Raw genomic sequence first — 16,910 nt, forward strand, 5'->3', positions numbered from 1 at the left:
TAGTCACTGTTGTAATATAGGAAACGTGGTAGCCAATCTTTGCACAACAAGCTCCCACCAAAAGCAATGTGATGATGACCAAATTTTCTATTTTTGTGATGTTGAATAAGGGATAAATATTTGCTAGGCACTAGAGATAACTCCTCTGCTCTTCTTCAAAATAGTATCTTGGGGGCTTTTCTACCTAACTGAGAGGGCGGACAGAACCTCAGATTAATGTCTCATATGAAAGACGGCATCTCCGACAGTGCACCTCCCTCAGTCCTGCACTGGAGCGTCAGTCTGGATCTTTGTCCTCAAGTCCTGGAGTGGGACTTGAACCCACAACCTTCTTACTGAGAGGCACGAGTGCTATCAACTGAGCCATGGCTGACACTTATGGGATAGTGACAGGGGGAATGGAGAACCCGGGGGATCCGGGTCACACCTGCCTGTAAGTACAGCAAGAGCATAAAGTGGAAGTAGTAGGGAAACATATCTTCAGAAGTACATGGCACATAGTAACAGTTTCAAACACAAGACCACCATCCATCTCGCCCACCTATCCACAGTATTCCCTTGGTGCATTCCTAATAACCCTGAATATTACTTCTTCACAAGAACCTGTACAGTTCCCTCTTGAAACCCATTAAGGCTTGCTGTTCCATTACCCGCGCAGACAACCTGTTCCACATACTAAAAGAAAATGTTCCTACTGTAAATCTGGGGCATTTGTTCCATTGGCAGACCCAAGTAGATTATTGGAGGCCCAAGATATTAATTAAATAGTTTGAGTTCTATAATAAACCAAAAAGTGGAACACAGGACTGATTTCTCCCTTTGAGATGTTAAGGGTCACAAATGAGATGAGTTCTGACGTAGCAGACCCTTGTGAATATGGATTCACATCATGGTATTGATTATCAATCTTTAATCTTATTCTACGGGATGAAATAGGTGGTCAATTCAAAAGTCATCCAGTGTTCCTCTTGGTTGGTAAGGGTTCCACTCTAAATGGATGATAGTGGCAGTGAATTGGCAGGTTGCAATCCAGGCAGTAGTGGTGCACTTGCCTTGATTGTTCCAATATGTTTGCAGGTGCCTAGGATGTTGTGGGGGGGGGGGTGAATTTCTGCTGGTATTCTCCTGCTTGTCCACCATAACTTTGGAACAGCTGCAGGAACCCCCAGAAAACAATGAACTATCGAGATCTTTGAAATTCTGAAGCTGTTTGATAATGTAGATGTAGAGAAGTTGTTTCCACTTGATGGGGGAGACCAAAATTAGAGGTCAAAAATATAATTTAGTCATGAATAAACCCAATAAGGAATTCGGGAGAAACCTCTTTACCCGGACAGACTATGTATCGTGTTCCCCTGAAGATATGTGTCCCTACTACTTCCACTTTATGCTCTTGCTGTACTTACAGGCAGAAGATGTGACCCCGTTCCCCCGGGTTCTTCATTCCTCCTGTCACCAACACATAAGTAAGTGTCAGCCATGGCTCAGTTTGGTATCACTTGTGCCTCTCAGTAAGAAGGTTGCGGGTTGAAGTCCCAATCCAGGACTCGAGGACAAAAATCAAGGCTGACACTCCCGTGCAGGACTGAGGGAGGTGCACTGTTGGGGATGCCAGAGAATGTGGAACTCACTGCTACATGGAGTAGTTGAGCAGAATAGCATAGATGCATTTAAAGGGAAGCTAGATGCGGGAGAATGGAATAGAAGGATACGTTAATAAGATGAGATGAAGTGAGGTAGGAGGAGGCTCGTCTGGAGTATAAACTCTGGCAATGACTTGTTGGTTTGAATGGCCTATTCCTGTGCTGTTAATTCTGTGTAATCCTATATTAATCCTTACCCACGTCAGGATTCTAAAATGTAACTGCATTAAATGGGAGGAAATAGTTAAAGAAAAACAAGCAAAAGTATCCTGACAGTGACTGAGAATTAAATGCACAGGTATGAAAGAACAAAGGAACTTGCACTTAATATAGCATCTTTCTCAACCTCAGGATATCCCAAAGTTCTTCACAGCCAATGAAGTAGTCTTAGTGTAGCCAATGTATGCAGAGCTAGGACTCGCAAACAGCAATGAGATAAACAACCAGATAATGTGTTTTTGGAGGTTTTGATTATGGATGAACATTGGATAGGTGAGCTCCCCAGCTTTTCAAAAAGTTCCATGGGATCTTTTCCATTGGCTTCTGAGATCAAACTAGGTCTTGGTTTAATGTCTCATCCAAAAGGCAGCTGTAAACAAAATATTGTGGACCCTTGAGTTTCTAGCTGTACAATATGGATTTTAATTAAATGAATGGTGCCCATCTATCTCACTTATGACCCCATTGATCTAAAGTTCTTTTAGAACTTTTAATTCTTTATGCTGCTATGCAAGTTGTTAATGCTGGTAGTTGCCAATATAGATTTGAGAGATATTTTAATAGCTGTGGTTTTATTTTGCCCTCCCCTCTTGGATTCAGGATGTTCTGAATAGACTGGGATCATGTGACTTGGATGAGGATGACTTGATGCTGGACCTGGAGTTCCTGGAAGATCAGCGACATCAGTGTGACAACGCTGCCAGCAAACACTTTGGTAAGTTCCAACAGCCTTAAAACTCTCCGCTGGGTAACAGTAGCCCAACATTTAATGCATTTGTATCACATTGTCCTTCCTGTTATTTTAACAGGCATTAAACCCATTTCAAATGAACAGGCTAATGCCTCTATTAAAAGAGCAAGTCAGGAAATAATGTGCAAGTCTTGTTAAAGCTTACTCTAAATGGAAACTGTTTGAATGTTAAGTGGTTATATGCTAATATGGCAAACAATATCTTCTCAGCTACTATCTGTTGATGACCTATTAAGGCTGCACCTGAAATGTTTAAGATGGCTGCCTTCTAGCACATATACACTAAACTATCTTATTTAGCCACTTAGGCACATATAAATTGTGCTGAAAAACTATTGGTGGGAGAATTTAGAGGAAGGTGTTTGACAAAATAATTCTCTTGATTCTGCTCAGTTTGATTTCTCTCCCTTTGCTTTTTCTCTACTTACTGTACATCTAAAGGATCGTTCCATCTTAATCACAGTTCAGCCCACGAGAGCAATGGAAAAAATAATTTGTCAAATTCAGCAGTGCTAGTGTTACTTCAGCATCCATCCTTATTTCCTTGCCTTTATTTTCTTACATTACCCTTACCATTTCCCAGCAGGGGGTAAGGAGTGGAGGGGATAGAAGGTCTTCCCTCAGACCTCCATCACTAAATGATACATGAGAGTCATTCTCAGTATCTGGCCCCGAGAGTTTTGGCTTCTTTTTACTCTGTGCCACTGGAGTTTTCCATTTGTTTTCCCTGCCCATGAACCCCAAACCATTCAACCCTGCTTTTAAAAAAAAAGAGCAAACACCACCATGCATTTGACTCATAATCATCCCATTTGAACCTTGTCGGGTCCACCAGCTCGAGTACATGAGTGTTGTGATGTAGACTTGTACAACTTTGTGTGTGCTCAGTCTTACTTATAAATAACACAAACCCTCATTGTAGGATTATGTTTTAAGCCCTGTGGGACTTCAGCTTTCAAGTCAAGTTATAATTAATTACACAGGGAGGTACAACAGTGTTTACAGGTTTTAAATGATTTCAAAACAAATCATCGCCTGTTCTTAACTCTGATGCCCTGAAGGGAGATTGGTAAGTGTAGATTTTAAATTTGTCTTTGTTTAATTTTTGATGAATTCAGACAGAAGCAGGATGGAATCTATTTGCTGCATATCTTCTGGTACCTTCTGAGTGCGATGCATAGCCAATCTCTGAGAGTTTAAATTGAAATTGGCTTAATGTTGGCATAGTGTTGATTCCAATTCGCATATTTCATTTACCTGACCTCAGTTTTCCAATGTTACAGAACTGCAAAGATTAAAAAGTCAATGTGAAAATCACTATCCTAACTTGCTGACTGTGTAATACCCTATAGCTAATTTAAACTGGCATGGATCCAAACACAAGTATTAGTTTAATGCCCCAATGAAATCAATTAAAAATTAATTACAACATTTGAAATCATTTGAATTTTGTGGAACTGTTATGGAAACTGAAAATCTGTCAAGCGTTTAATAGCTACTGAAAATATCTGGTGTTCTCTTTCACATATCAGGGCCTATCCGTTGGAAAGAAGCAAAGAAGTACAATCCAAGTAGACTACTGTGTCTATTGGGCCAGAAATCTGTACTTAAGCCTTTTGAAAGGTCTAAGGGTGTTTACTTCCCATAGTTTAATTGGAGGGTTTATTTCATCCTTGTAAAGTTGAGTTCACATTAAATATGGTCTGCATCTCATTTACTTGTGCCCATAGATTAATTTTCCCAGTTGCTTGGCACACACTGTGGACTGAATGCTATCAAGTGGAATGAAAAGTAATTAGAGGGAAAAAAATGAAATATATTGAGGTTGCCAGTATACTACGCTGCTGGATCATAAAATTTAGCAGCTGAAGTTTGATAAAATAAATTGACGTGGTCGAGGTGTTAAAAATACGCGGGGGCTCATCTAAATAGAGGGGGCGGAGCAGCTGCCCCCGATGGCGTAGAGGGGTAGCCTCCGCGTCCCCAGCAACAGCATCCGGCGCTATCGCGCAGGTGCTGGCACCATTTTTAAAGGGCTTTAAGTCCTGAGAATTACTTTTAATTTTTAAAGGTGCAGCCTTCTTAAATTTTTATTATAAAATAATAAAGATGTGGAGGCCCTTCCCCAACCCCTCCCCCCACACTTCTAACATTTGGCCTTTAACCCCTTCCTCGGAACTCCATGCGGAGTTCCAAAGGTGTATGAAGGACGAACGGCAGCTGTAAAATTGGCGTGGGTTGGGGCGGGGGTGAAGGCTCGGGTAAAGAAAAAGGCATGTGTTGGTCATCTTGGGCATTGGGTTGGGGAAGGGTCTCCACATCTTTAATATTTTTTTCATAAAAATTTAAGAAGGCTGCACCTTTAAAAATTAAAAGTAATCCGAAGGGCTTAAAGCCTGCAGGTAAGTTTATTTGCATCTCATTTGGTACAATTTGCATATGTATATGAAGGGCCTGCCGCCAGGCAGTGGTGGGGGGGGCTGCACCTAGGTCCCCCCGCCCCCCGGTAATATGCGGCAGGCCTTTCTCGATACAGCGGGTTGAGGCAGGCCTCTCTCCGCAGAATTTTACCAGCCCCGCACTGTGACCCCCGGCATCGAGGGGCCGGTAAAATTCAGCCCACTGTTTCTTTAAATATTTAAATATAACAGTAGGGCTCAGAGTCCTCTAAAAATGGCATCAGCACCTACGCACAGGTAGCTGACACCATTGCCTGCCCCCCTCCATGTGATTGGGGGGGAAGCGGGCCACCCTGGATATTTAAATGAGCCGCCGTGTGGTACATTGTGGCAGCTCTGCGATATGCGGCCCGGTCATTGCTTTCGCTGATTTTGGCGGCCGGAATATAAATTTCATCCCTATGTTAATACTTTGAAATCAGGTTGGTGCATCGATGCCTCAGTTTTTCTGAACATTTAATTTCACTTGCAGTGGCAATTGTAAGCCACTTAAATCCGTTCAGTAAGCTACCAAACTTCTGGATTGTAAAACTCCGTACTTGTTTTAGTGCGGAAAATCAAATTCTGCATTCTGTATTGTAACTTCAGTCGTTTTGCATGTAACTGTAGTTTTATCACTTCTTTCTAGATTGATCGAGTTGGGTTGCAATAAAGTAGGTGAATTTTCGAGTGACATTCTCAAATTCAAAAATTTCAAAGCCAAGTCTGGTGGTCTTTTTTAAATATAAAATTGGACAGGACAATAATTATTCATTGAAGTTGCATTACACTCAGAAACTATTTGCCATCTCTTAAACATGGAACAGCCAGCTTGTATTTAAAAGGGCTGTGGTAATATTGGACCAAACTGAATGTGCAAATTAATGACTTTGTTCATTTATTCCAAACCAATTAATAACACAACCCACATGAACAGAGCACAAGATTGCAGCAGTGCAATTAAACTGCCAGGCATTAAATTTGTAATCCTTACTGGAACACCAACTAATAAAGAAACAACTTGCAAATTATGTGGTGCCTATTGCGTCTTCGGGACAGCCCAAAACACTAGGTAGCCAATAAATTATTTTTTGAAGTGTAGTCACTGTTCTGTTGGAGGGACGTGTAGCAGCCAATTTGCGCATGGCAAATGACATAAGTGATCGAATAACCTGTTTTAAATGGTTGTGGAAGAAATGCTGAGCAGTGCATTGGAAAACTTTGTCATCTTCATGGTATATGGGTGTCACTAGTAAGGCTGGCATTCATTCCCATCCCCAGTTGTCCTTGAGAAGGGGCTGTTGGGCCGCCTTCTTGAACTGCTGCAGTCCATATGTTGAAGATACTCCAACAGTGTTGTTGGTTAGGGATTTTCAAGGATTTTGACCCAACGATGATGAAGGAACATGGTAGTTGTCCAAATTGGGATGGTGTGTGACTTGGAGGGGCACTTGGAGGTGATGGTGTTCCCAATGCACCTTCTCTTCTTGTCCTTCTACATTGTAGAGCTCGTAGATTTGGAAGCTGCTGTCTAAGGAGCCTTGGAGAGTTGCTGGGATGCATCTTATAGATGGTGCACACTACATCCATGGTTCACCGGTGGTGAAGGGAATAGCTGTTTAAAGTGGTAGATGGCTGCTGATCAAATGACTGCTTTTCCTGGATGGCATTGAGCTTCGAGTGATGTTGAATGCAATTTTTTATGTGCATCTCAACAGGCAGATCACGTTCAATACAAAACCTCTAACAATGTACTCTCTCATAGTGCACTGAAGTGAGCGCTTAGCCTATATGCTCAAGTTTATTGATGAGAAATTATGAACATCTTATCCTTATTGTGTCATGAACCATTGATTTTAAAACACTGGTCTGATTTCTTTAATGGGGCTAAACTGATGCCAGAGTTTTAAGATAATAAAGCCCTATTGTAGAGGAAAAGCTTTAAGTTCTGCATGCCTTTTGTTGTTTTCTTCAGAGGGACAAGTACATTCAAAGTGGTTCTGGTTCATATTCAAGCCTAAACTGATGCCATTTTGGCTTTCAATTTGGTTTGGTGCTCAACCATATTTGGCTTCATAGTGAACCTTCCATGTGTGGCTCTGCACTGTGACACAGTCTCCTTGCTGGATCTCTCAAAATCTACTGTAGTTCAACTAAGTTTGTGAATTAAAGAAAAACATATTGGATTTTAGGCAACTAGAGAATTTGCAACCTTTTTGTTGAGTAATTAAGTGACAATCTTATTGTTCAATACAAAGTTCTACAATGCAGTGCAATAAACCGAATTAAAAAATCCAGGGCAAAGAGCATTTCAAATCCTCTTGGCCAATTTCATATCCTGGTTGACCTAATTTTGATTATCACATATAACTATCTTTGTCCTGTCTATTCTGTACCAAAATACTTTTACTTTCAATGATGGAAAAGCTACTTCTTTCTCACATGAAACAAACTCATTTATTTGTTTGTCTGTGATAATTTTTAGGTTTACTTGCAACTGTTGTCCAGTTGTCATATCTTGTCCTAAATAGTTTGTCACCAGTGTCAGCTTTGTCTCAGTGGGTAGCACTTCTGGGTCAGAAGATTGATGGTTCAAGATGGTTCCAGAGTGCTGAACGCATAATCTAGGCTGCCACTTCAGTGCAGTACTGAGGGAGTGCCGCATTGTCAGAGGTGCCTTAAACTGAGGCTTCAGTTTACCTGTATGTGAATGTAAAAGATCCCATGACACTATTCAAAGAAGAGCAAGGCAATTCTACTGGTGTTCTGGCCAACATATAGTCCTCAACCAACATCACAGGTAAATTATTTCATTACTGTTTGTGGGACCTTACTGTGTGCAAATTGGCGACATTGTCAAAAAAATTCAACTGGTTCACTAATGTCCTTTGGAGAAGGAAACCGTTATTAGCCGATATGGACCATAACTGATTCCAGTCCCACACCAATGTGGTTGATTCTTAACGCTTTCTGAAGTGATCTAGCAAGCCACTTAGTTGTATCAAACTATTACTAAGAAAAACAAAAAAATTGCAGCAGTTCAAGAAGGCAGCTCCCTACCATCTTCTCAGGCCAGCTAGGGATGGACAATAAATGCTGGCCATGCCAGCGATGCCAACATCCTGAGAATTACATTTTTTAACATTACAACTTATGCGATACTTCAAAAGTACTCATTGGCTGTGAAGCACTTTGGGATATTCAGATGTCATGGAAGGTTCTTTATCGCTGCCTGTTATACAATTGTGACGCATTGTAATATATTTAGTGGATCCTGTGCAAAATATTCAGCATTAGGTCAAGTCTTTTAGTCACCTAAAAGTCTTGCATGTGCTAACACAGTCACCACACTTACAAATCTTCAGTGAAGACGACTGTGAAATCCTCAGCGTTTCAGTTTCATGTATGTGGTGTACACTTTCACCCTGTAGGGGTACACCCGACTTACCCAAGGCTAGTGAATTTCAGCCCAGGTTTGCACTGTCAAGTCTTAGGAATCACTTAATTGCATGTAGAGATACCACTGGAGTTTATTCATCTAAAACTAGGCACCTGGTGAATCTGTGGAATTCTCTACCCCAGAGGGCTGTGGAGGCTCAGTCATTGAGTATGTTCAAAACAGAGATTGATAGATTTCTAGATATTAAACAAATCAAGGGATATGGGGATAGTGCGGGAAAATGACGTTGAGGTAGAAGATCAGCTGTGATCTAGTTGGATGGTGGAGCAGGCTCGAGGGGCTGAATGGCCTACTCCTCCTCCTCCTCCTCTTTCCTATGTTCCTGTGTTCCTTGCTGGGACAGAGCACTGGTAAGGTTCCCACTGCTTGTATGACTTATGACCACCTTACCATTAATGCATTGATTTTCACGTTCAAAGCTTAACTGTAAAAATCCCAGCCGAGTGATGGATTACATCAATGGGCCTGTTCACCTTTGGAATCTCATCAATCCACCTGGTTTAGGCCAGATTGCTGAGTCTTCCACAGAGGGTTGGTTTGCTTCCAATAGCCAATTACCAGGCGTGTCATCTTGGAGCTGAGTTGACCTGAACTAGACCTTGTTCACTTCCTGTCTCTCCCAAAAAGGATAGTGTTTGTTTAACCATGCAGCAATTGATAAATGCGGGTCTAAGACCTCGCAAGGCAGATAAAATCAGAGTTGATACACCAATGAACAATTCTCAGTAATATCAGTTTTTAAAAAAAGATTCAATAAAGGGTATATTTTCTGATCTGCAAAGTTCTGGTACAAACTGGCCCATGCCTGCTTAAAATTAACACATAGGAATATGAAATGAGTGCTAAACATTTGTCCTTGAGCTCTGAAAAGATTCTCTCATTATTGAAAGCTGCATCTTTTTAAAACGAAAACACTATATAGTGTGTACATCTAGAATGTTTTTCATGGATGGCAATTGATGTAAATGTTGCCAGCAGCCATAGTTTCACATGTGTTTACTGATAAAAGCCACAGACCTGAAATGTTGGGCTGGATTTTGTCGTGGCTGTTGTGTCCCCTGAAGATGGGCAGGAAAGCCTGGGGGGTGGGGGGGGGGTAGCCCCTCCTTGGCCATTTGAGGAAGCTCCGACTGGATTTAATGAGCTGCCATCAGGGCTTTCATCCCTTTAAGAGTTGGCAGCTCTTCCGTCCCAGCAGTGCCACCAGGAGCAGTGGTTACTGTTGGGACAGCCAGTCAGGCAGGCCCCAGCTTGTGTAGGCTGGCTATTGGTCCGGTTTTCAGCTGGTCTGTCCCCCTGTCTGGTACCGGGCACCTTTATGTCCAGTGTTATTATTTTGGGGTCACTAACAAATCAAATGGTCGTTGCCCTGAACAGGATCGTCTCTGTGTCTCACACTGACTGTGAAGCACTGGCAGGTAGCTTTGCTCATCCTTTCCTTGTCCAGGGTAAAGAGCACTTTGAGTGCCTTGTCACTTAAGATGGTGAGTTCCCAGAAGCTGCGTCTTAGGAGGCGACATTGATAGAGACTGAGATAGGTCAGACGTCCTGGAATTGTGATTGCCAGTGCTACCTGAGCCGATGAATTGCCTAATCAAACAACAGGATCACTCAGCTTCTCCATTGGTCAAACAAATGCGTTCTTTTCTTCCCTGAATTTAAAGAAATAATATCTTTTTACAGGATTTTACAGCCAATGAACTTAATTGCATTGAAGCACCTTCCAGTAAACCATGGGAACTGATGGAATATTTAAAAAGCACAACTGCAGTAACAAAGTCCTTCATTTCAGGTTTGCAGCATTTGGCTGCATTTAGAAGAAAAAAGCAATTCTGAATAAAATGATACTGGGAATTTGGCAACCATGTGACACCTCTATGGGGATGTCCAGTCCCCTTGAGGCCCCCAAACATAGAAAATCAAAACACTCACCGACTGATCGATACCCTAATGCTGCAACAACTGAAGCTTCAATGGGGCCATTTATTTATGATTAGTCGGTTGTTGTATTTATATTTTTTGAAAAAAAAATTGAATTATCCGGGCTTGCATCTGACACATGACCGGCCAGCTTCCAACCACCTGTTTATAATTGGGAGAGAGAGCATTCTGAGTAATTAAGGTAGCCATTTGTCCAGTTTTATACCAGACAGTCCGATTTTCAGCTGGTCTGTGTCCAGTATTATTAAGCTCAGTCAGTGGCTACCCTCACTGAGCTGGTGGCGGGGGTCGTGGTTGATGAGAGTGGTGTGGGGGGGGGGATGGGGTGGTGCCACAGGGGTGGCCATTGTCACTGGGGGGGAGGGGGCCCTCCATAGGACACAGAGTGCCCATTTAGGAAGGCCAGCCCTCCATCCCGAGCCCACAGGGAGGTCGCCAGGATTCACCAGGTGGCCTCGCACGTGGCAGAGGGCCTACCCGCCACTGGTAAATTGCAGGAAGAGACCCTTAATTGGTTACTCAAGTGGCACAATTGGCCTCTGGCCAGGAGGGCCATCCTCCACCTTCCCCGCTGCTGGCAAAATGCCATGGAGGCAGGAAGGAGATGAGCATGCCACCCTCCACCCTCCCTTGCCATTTTCTGGCCCTCCCTGCCTGCTGATGCAGCCCCCATAAAATTCAGCCCACTAACTCTGTTTCTCTCTCCACTGACGCTGCCAGACCTGCTGAGCATTTCCAGCACGTCCTATTTTCATTTCAGATTTCCAGCATCTGCAGTATTTTGCTTTTGACTTAATGCTTGACACGGAACTGGTTGAACCACTTTATTTATCTCACTGAAAAATAGTCTGTAAACTCAATCGTTAATAGTTTTAAATCCTTGTGAATTTCCTTTTGAAAGTGCAAGGAGATCGATATATTTTAAGGAAAGGTAGTTGTATTAAAAGCAGATTTTTTCAAGCTCGTTCCTTCCCCTGAAAGCCTCATTCCTGTTGTATATTCCGATTATAGCTGGGAGGTTTTCTCTGCACTTTGCCATTTCTGGGGCATAATTAATGCACTTAATCTATTCCTTTGCTACAGAGTTTGCTTCAGTTAATGTGCAGATTCTGAGTTTCAGTGGGCTTTGAGTTTAAACATTTATCATAAAAGCCCAAATGGACCATTTTCTCCCCTTTTACCTCCTGTGCTAGATATTAATTTTGTCCATATTTTTGAACAACCTTGAGTTTTGGCTCTTTAGTGAGTTTTGTATAGTGGCACGATGATCCAGAGGAACTAACCCAGGTAAATGCAGTTAACATTTTAGCCTTTTCCCCCTCCCCTCGGTCTTCTACACATGTAACGTTAACAAACTGTAATCTGAATAAGTAAGTTAAGTATATTGTTTCGGGATGCATTGTGAGACTCCTAATAAATCCTAAATTGAATTGATTTATTCCTCTTCATCTTCCAGCAGTCTTGCTGATGTCCTGTATTAAAACTGAAGCTATTGTTTCACCTCAGGATTTTGATTGCACAATTGCTAGATGAAGAAGGACTTGTTCTTAATTGCAATGCTCCTCAGTGGCTAATAAAGTCTCCAATATTGCTATGAATTGCCCGTTATAAATACTTAAGGCGGTTTGTGTTGTAATGATTAGTTGGTCAGCCGGATACACCTCCAGTGGAACTTTCAGCATCACTAGTAATTGATAATTTACTGTGCCTAAGAAATCATCAGCCCCATGTTATGTTTATTGCTCTTCGTCCTGCAAAGTATTGAAGAGGTTGCTGGTGAAAGAAATAACTTACATTTATACTGTGTCTTTTACAACCCCAGGGCATTCTAAAGGCACTTCACAGCCAATGAAGTACCTTTGTGAAGCAATTGACAGAAATTTTAATCGTAGATAAGCTGTAGATAGGGTTGTAAAAAGAACAGCTTATATAAGGTAACATTTCTTATGTTACAATAGTGAATAAGCTTTAAAAAGGACTTAGTTGGCTGTGAAGCACTTTGCAACTTGCTGAGGTCGGGAAAGGCACTATATAAATGGAAGTTTGATTTTTTTTTTATCTGTCTCCCCTTTACCAGTCATTCACAAATCACAATTAGCGTCTACTGCAGACATATCACAGATTCTCAGGCCGATTGTACTGCTCAACAATAAAATATGAGAGCAGCAGCATTGTAGTGCAGTTTTAAAATGTTTTTGACCCAAGTGGCTGAAGTTGACTTTTGGGTGATAGTTCACCACAGCAAAATAGGTCATAGCAAATAGCAGCACAGTGATGACCTTCACCTGACTTTGATGTATTCTTTTGTGTTTTTGTTTATATTCACTGGCATTTCCCTATATATTAGAGTTAAATAATGGATTGTATGGGCACACCCCTTAACATAGGTGCTCAGAGGACTTAGAGGAATTATTAGCACTGTGGTACCAAGTGTCAGCTTGGCTCAGTGATCGTGCACTCACCTTTAAGTCAGAGGAGTGTGGTTTGAAGTCAAGATTTAGGCTGATGTTTCAGTGCAATACTGACACGAGTGCTGCCTTTTTAGAGGTGCTATCTTTTGGATGAAACATTAAACCAAACATATGAACATACGAATTAGGAGCAGGAATAGATCACTCGGCCCCTCGAAACTGCACCGCCATTCAATGAGTTCATGGCTGATCTGATTGTAACCTCAACTCCACATTCCTGCCTACTCCCAATAACCTTTAAACCCCCCTTGCTTATCAAGAATCTAACTACCTCTGCCTTAAAAATGTCAAGGACTCTGCTTCCACTGCCTTTTGAGGAAGAGAGTTCCAAAGACTCACGACCCTCTGAGAGAAAAAATTTCTCCTCACCTCTGTCTTAAATGAGCGACCCCTTATTTTTAAATAGTGACCCCTAGTTCTATATTCTCCCACATCCACCCTGTCAAAACCCCTCACAATCTTTTATGTTTCAATCAAGTTGCCTCTTACTCTTCTAAACTCCAGCGGATACAAGCCTAGCCTGTCCAACCTTTCCTCATAAGACAACCTGCCCATCCTAGGCATTAGTCCAGGAAACCTTCCCTGAACTGCTTCCAACACATTTAGATCCTTAAATAAAGAGACCAAAACTGTACACAGTACTCCAGATATGGTCTCACCAATGCCCTGTATAACTGAAGCATAACCTCCCTACTTTTGTATTCAATTCCCCTCGCAATAAATGTTAACATTCTATTAGCTTTCCTACTGAGGCCCTGTCTGCCTATTAATGGGTGGGAAGGAGGGGTCATCACAAAAATCCCGTGACACTGTTGAAAGAAGAGCAATGCCTTCGTAAACGATTAGCTCTCAGCCAACAGCCGCAGAAATCTGTTTTTGCTATTTATTACTTTGATATCTGTGCACAAATCAGTTGCCATGCCACGTTTGCCTGCATAGTGATCGTGACTGCACTTCAAAGATAATTAAATGTCGGTGAAATGCTTTGGGACGTCCTGAGGCTGTGAACAGTGCTCCATAATTGACAGTTAAATGTACTCAAGCTGATCAATATCATCGCCAAGCAATGCAAGGAATCATCTAGCTTGGACTGAAGACTGACAGAGTCAGATTGTAGGAGAAAATATTCCTCTGATACCTAATTAATCTGCTGGCTGCTGTGGTTTTGAATATTCTAAAATAAAGTAAGCCATTCAGGGTGCTGTACATTTGTGAAATGCATATGATTTTATTGAAGAGAATTAAAGGAGAATTAATTATGTAAATTAGTTGGGCTTTATATGAGAACTAATTGGGTCTTATAGGAATCGCCAAACTTGTTAAAAGTATTTAAGCTGGTGATGGATGAGAAGAGGAATTAATTTAAAATCTCCACATTGACAGGTTGTCCCTCGAGGAGTTTTTCACCTTAAAAATAATAGTACATACTTTTAGACAGTACAATATCATTGTCAAACCACCTGCAAGTGCATCATCCACCCTTAATTACTTTGAAATTCATTGAGTGTTCATATGTAGAGTTGTTCTGCCAGGGAAATATCCAACAGATAGTCACGGATATCTACCTCGTTTTTTTATGAAAAATATGCTACAAACAGACATGGTTTCAAATGGCAATGAGAGTTTTTTAAAAAATAACCCTTAGTGAGGTCAGTTGTGAATTACTCAACACTTTTAGAAAAGGTCATGATGGTAGAATACCTGAAAATAGTAAATCATAGTTCTATAAAGCACAGTGACTTTATCCCAGCCCTTTGTGACTTTGGGATTCTGTGGCCATTTTTTGAACCATAAATAGGACCCAAATGGGCTGTCTTAATATTTGAGTTGGGCAGAAGCTTCCCTGAAATGGAATAATTTCTCTTGAGAACCCAATGCAGGATTGACCATCCATAGAAAGACAAGAGGTGATTTAAATATGGGATAGGCAATTCTTTTGCACAGATACCAAACAATGGGCAATTTGTTAGCCATAGCTAGTCATTCAGGAAGATATTTTTTCTTTATGCATTCATGGGATGTGACTGTAATGAGTTCTTTATGTTGTCTGATGCAACATAAATAAGTTATGTGGAGTCCAGTTCGTTGAAGCTCTCCAACAGGTTTATTGACAGCTGAACTAGTATGTACAGTACAGAGCAAACTATTTACAGAACCTTCATCTGGGTGTTACAGTTGCAGAGTGACTCTGGCTTGTAGTCACATGTCTACATCCTGGTACTTAGCTCATTAGCATATTGAGATCTTAAAGAGGTATCACTTTTATGGCACTCACACAACAGTGACCATCGCTCGTCGGCATTTATTGCCCATCCCTAATTATCTTTAACTGAGTGGTTTGCTAGGCCATTTCAGAGGGTAGTTAAGAGTCAACCACATAGGGCTCACACATAGGCCAGACTGGGTAGGGATAGCAGATTTCCTTCCCTAAATGACATTGGTGAACAAGATGGGTTTTTTACAATCTGGTAGTTTGCATGGCTACCATTACTAATTATTTATTCCAGATTTATTTATTAACTGAATTTAAATTCCCCAGCTGCTGTTGTGTGATTTGCAATCATGTTTCTGGATCAACAGTCCAAGCCTCGGGATTACTAGCCCTGTAATATAACTATAATGCTACCATTCTCATGATCATCTTGATATTGTTATGCTCTTATTTCTCTGAATCAGGGAAGAGAGGCTTATTAAGAATTTGTCTATTGATCGAGCAGTTTGTCAAGGCAGCAGAAAGGCTACAGGAAGATGGTCAGGCAGCAACAGACTGTGAGAGATGAGGATCCTCTTCTCTGGACAGGGAGAGTTGTTGCTTTTACATTAAAGATAAAATAGGTTAGTGCACGTATATATTTTTGTTGCAGTACACAGAACTCCTTGTGCTGAATGATTTTCTTTACCCTGTGCTCGCTGACCTACATTAGACCCCACTCTTGGCAACATTTAATTTTTAAAATTCTCATTGTTGTTTTCAGATCCTTCCTTGGCCTTACCCCCTCCCTATCCCTGTAATCTCTACTAGCCCTACAACTCTCCAAGATCTCTGTGCTCTGCCAATTTTGCCCTCTTGCACATCCCTGATTTACATCACTCCGCCATTGACGGCCGTGCCTTCAACTGCCTAGGCCCTAGGCTCTGGAATTTCCTCCCTAAACCTCTTTGCCTCTCTAGCCCCCTTTCCTCCTTTTAAAATGCTCCTTAAAAGTTACCTCTATGACCAAGTTTTTGGTCACCTGTCCTAATATCTCCTTATATGGCTCAGTGCCAAATTTTGTTTGATAATGCTCCTGTGAAGTGCGTTGGGACATTTTATTACTTTAAAGGGGCTATATAAATGCAAGTTGTAATCCACGGTGGAATAAAGCTGCTGATGAACCAAACAACGCTTTGCTTAGTGTTAGCTCAGTTGGCCATTGGAGTGGTTAAAGGAGTAGACGTGCTTATGACATTTGGATCTAAGCCAGGTCATAGGAGTGTTTCATTGTTACACTCTTGGGTCCTGCTACTGCAGTGACAGATACAGGACAGTTAGAGTCAATTAATGGGAGGGAAAAAGAAGAAACGGGTAACAGGGCTACACATTGGCGTGACTGACGTTGGTGAAATATCTGGAGTGGACCCGGATTTGTAATAGTGACGTAATATTGTGGACGGGTGATGTGGACTTTCAGTATTGTCACAGAGTTCAGATCTGCAGATGCAGAGACATGAACGTTCTGCTGAGATTTATGCTTTGGGAATTCTATCTCTTGACCGGCATTCCTTTAATATTGGCACAAACATAAGAGCAATGATGCTCTCACTTTGTGAGGTAGGGAATTAATATTTGGGATTATCATCTTCTCCCAAACCTTTCCCCTTGATACACTGAATGGAGTAATGAAATGTGCCTGTTCCACAGAGTATTAATCTGCTGACAGGCATTAACATTTCTAAGACCTATTGTTTTTGATTTCTCAAAATAATGGAAAATACATTTTTGTCTGG

General features: G+C 41.5%; 1 protein-coding gene across 9 annotated transcripts in view; it reads left to right on the forward strand.

Moving 5' to 3' along the window:
• Positions 1 to 16,910, forward strand: part of ccser1 (coiled-coil serine-rich protein 1) — a 1,304,709-nt gene that overhangs the window by 289,753 nt on the left and 998,046 nt on the right. For all 9 annotated transcript variants that reach the window (XM_068045908.1, XM_068045891.1, XM_068045926.1 and 6 more), the window contains one exon: positions 2,463 to 2,577. In XM_068045908.1, coding sequence (XP_067902009.1) covers positions 2,463 to 2,577 — 115 coding nt within the window. The remainder of the gene's footprint in view (positions 1 to 2,462; positions 2,578 to 16,910) is intronic.

Source organism: Heterodontus francisci, chromosome 1 (assembly GCF_036365525.1).
Source record: "Heterodontus francisci isolate sHetFra1 chromosome 1, sHetFra1.hap1, whole genome shotgun sequence".
Classification (NCBI taxonomy): Eukaryota; Metazoa; Chordata; class Chondrichthyes; order Heterodontiformes; family Heterodontidae; genus Heterodontus; species Heterodontus francisci.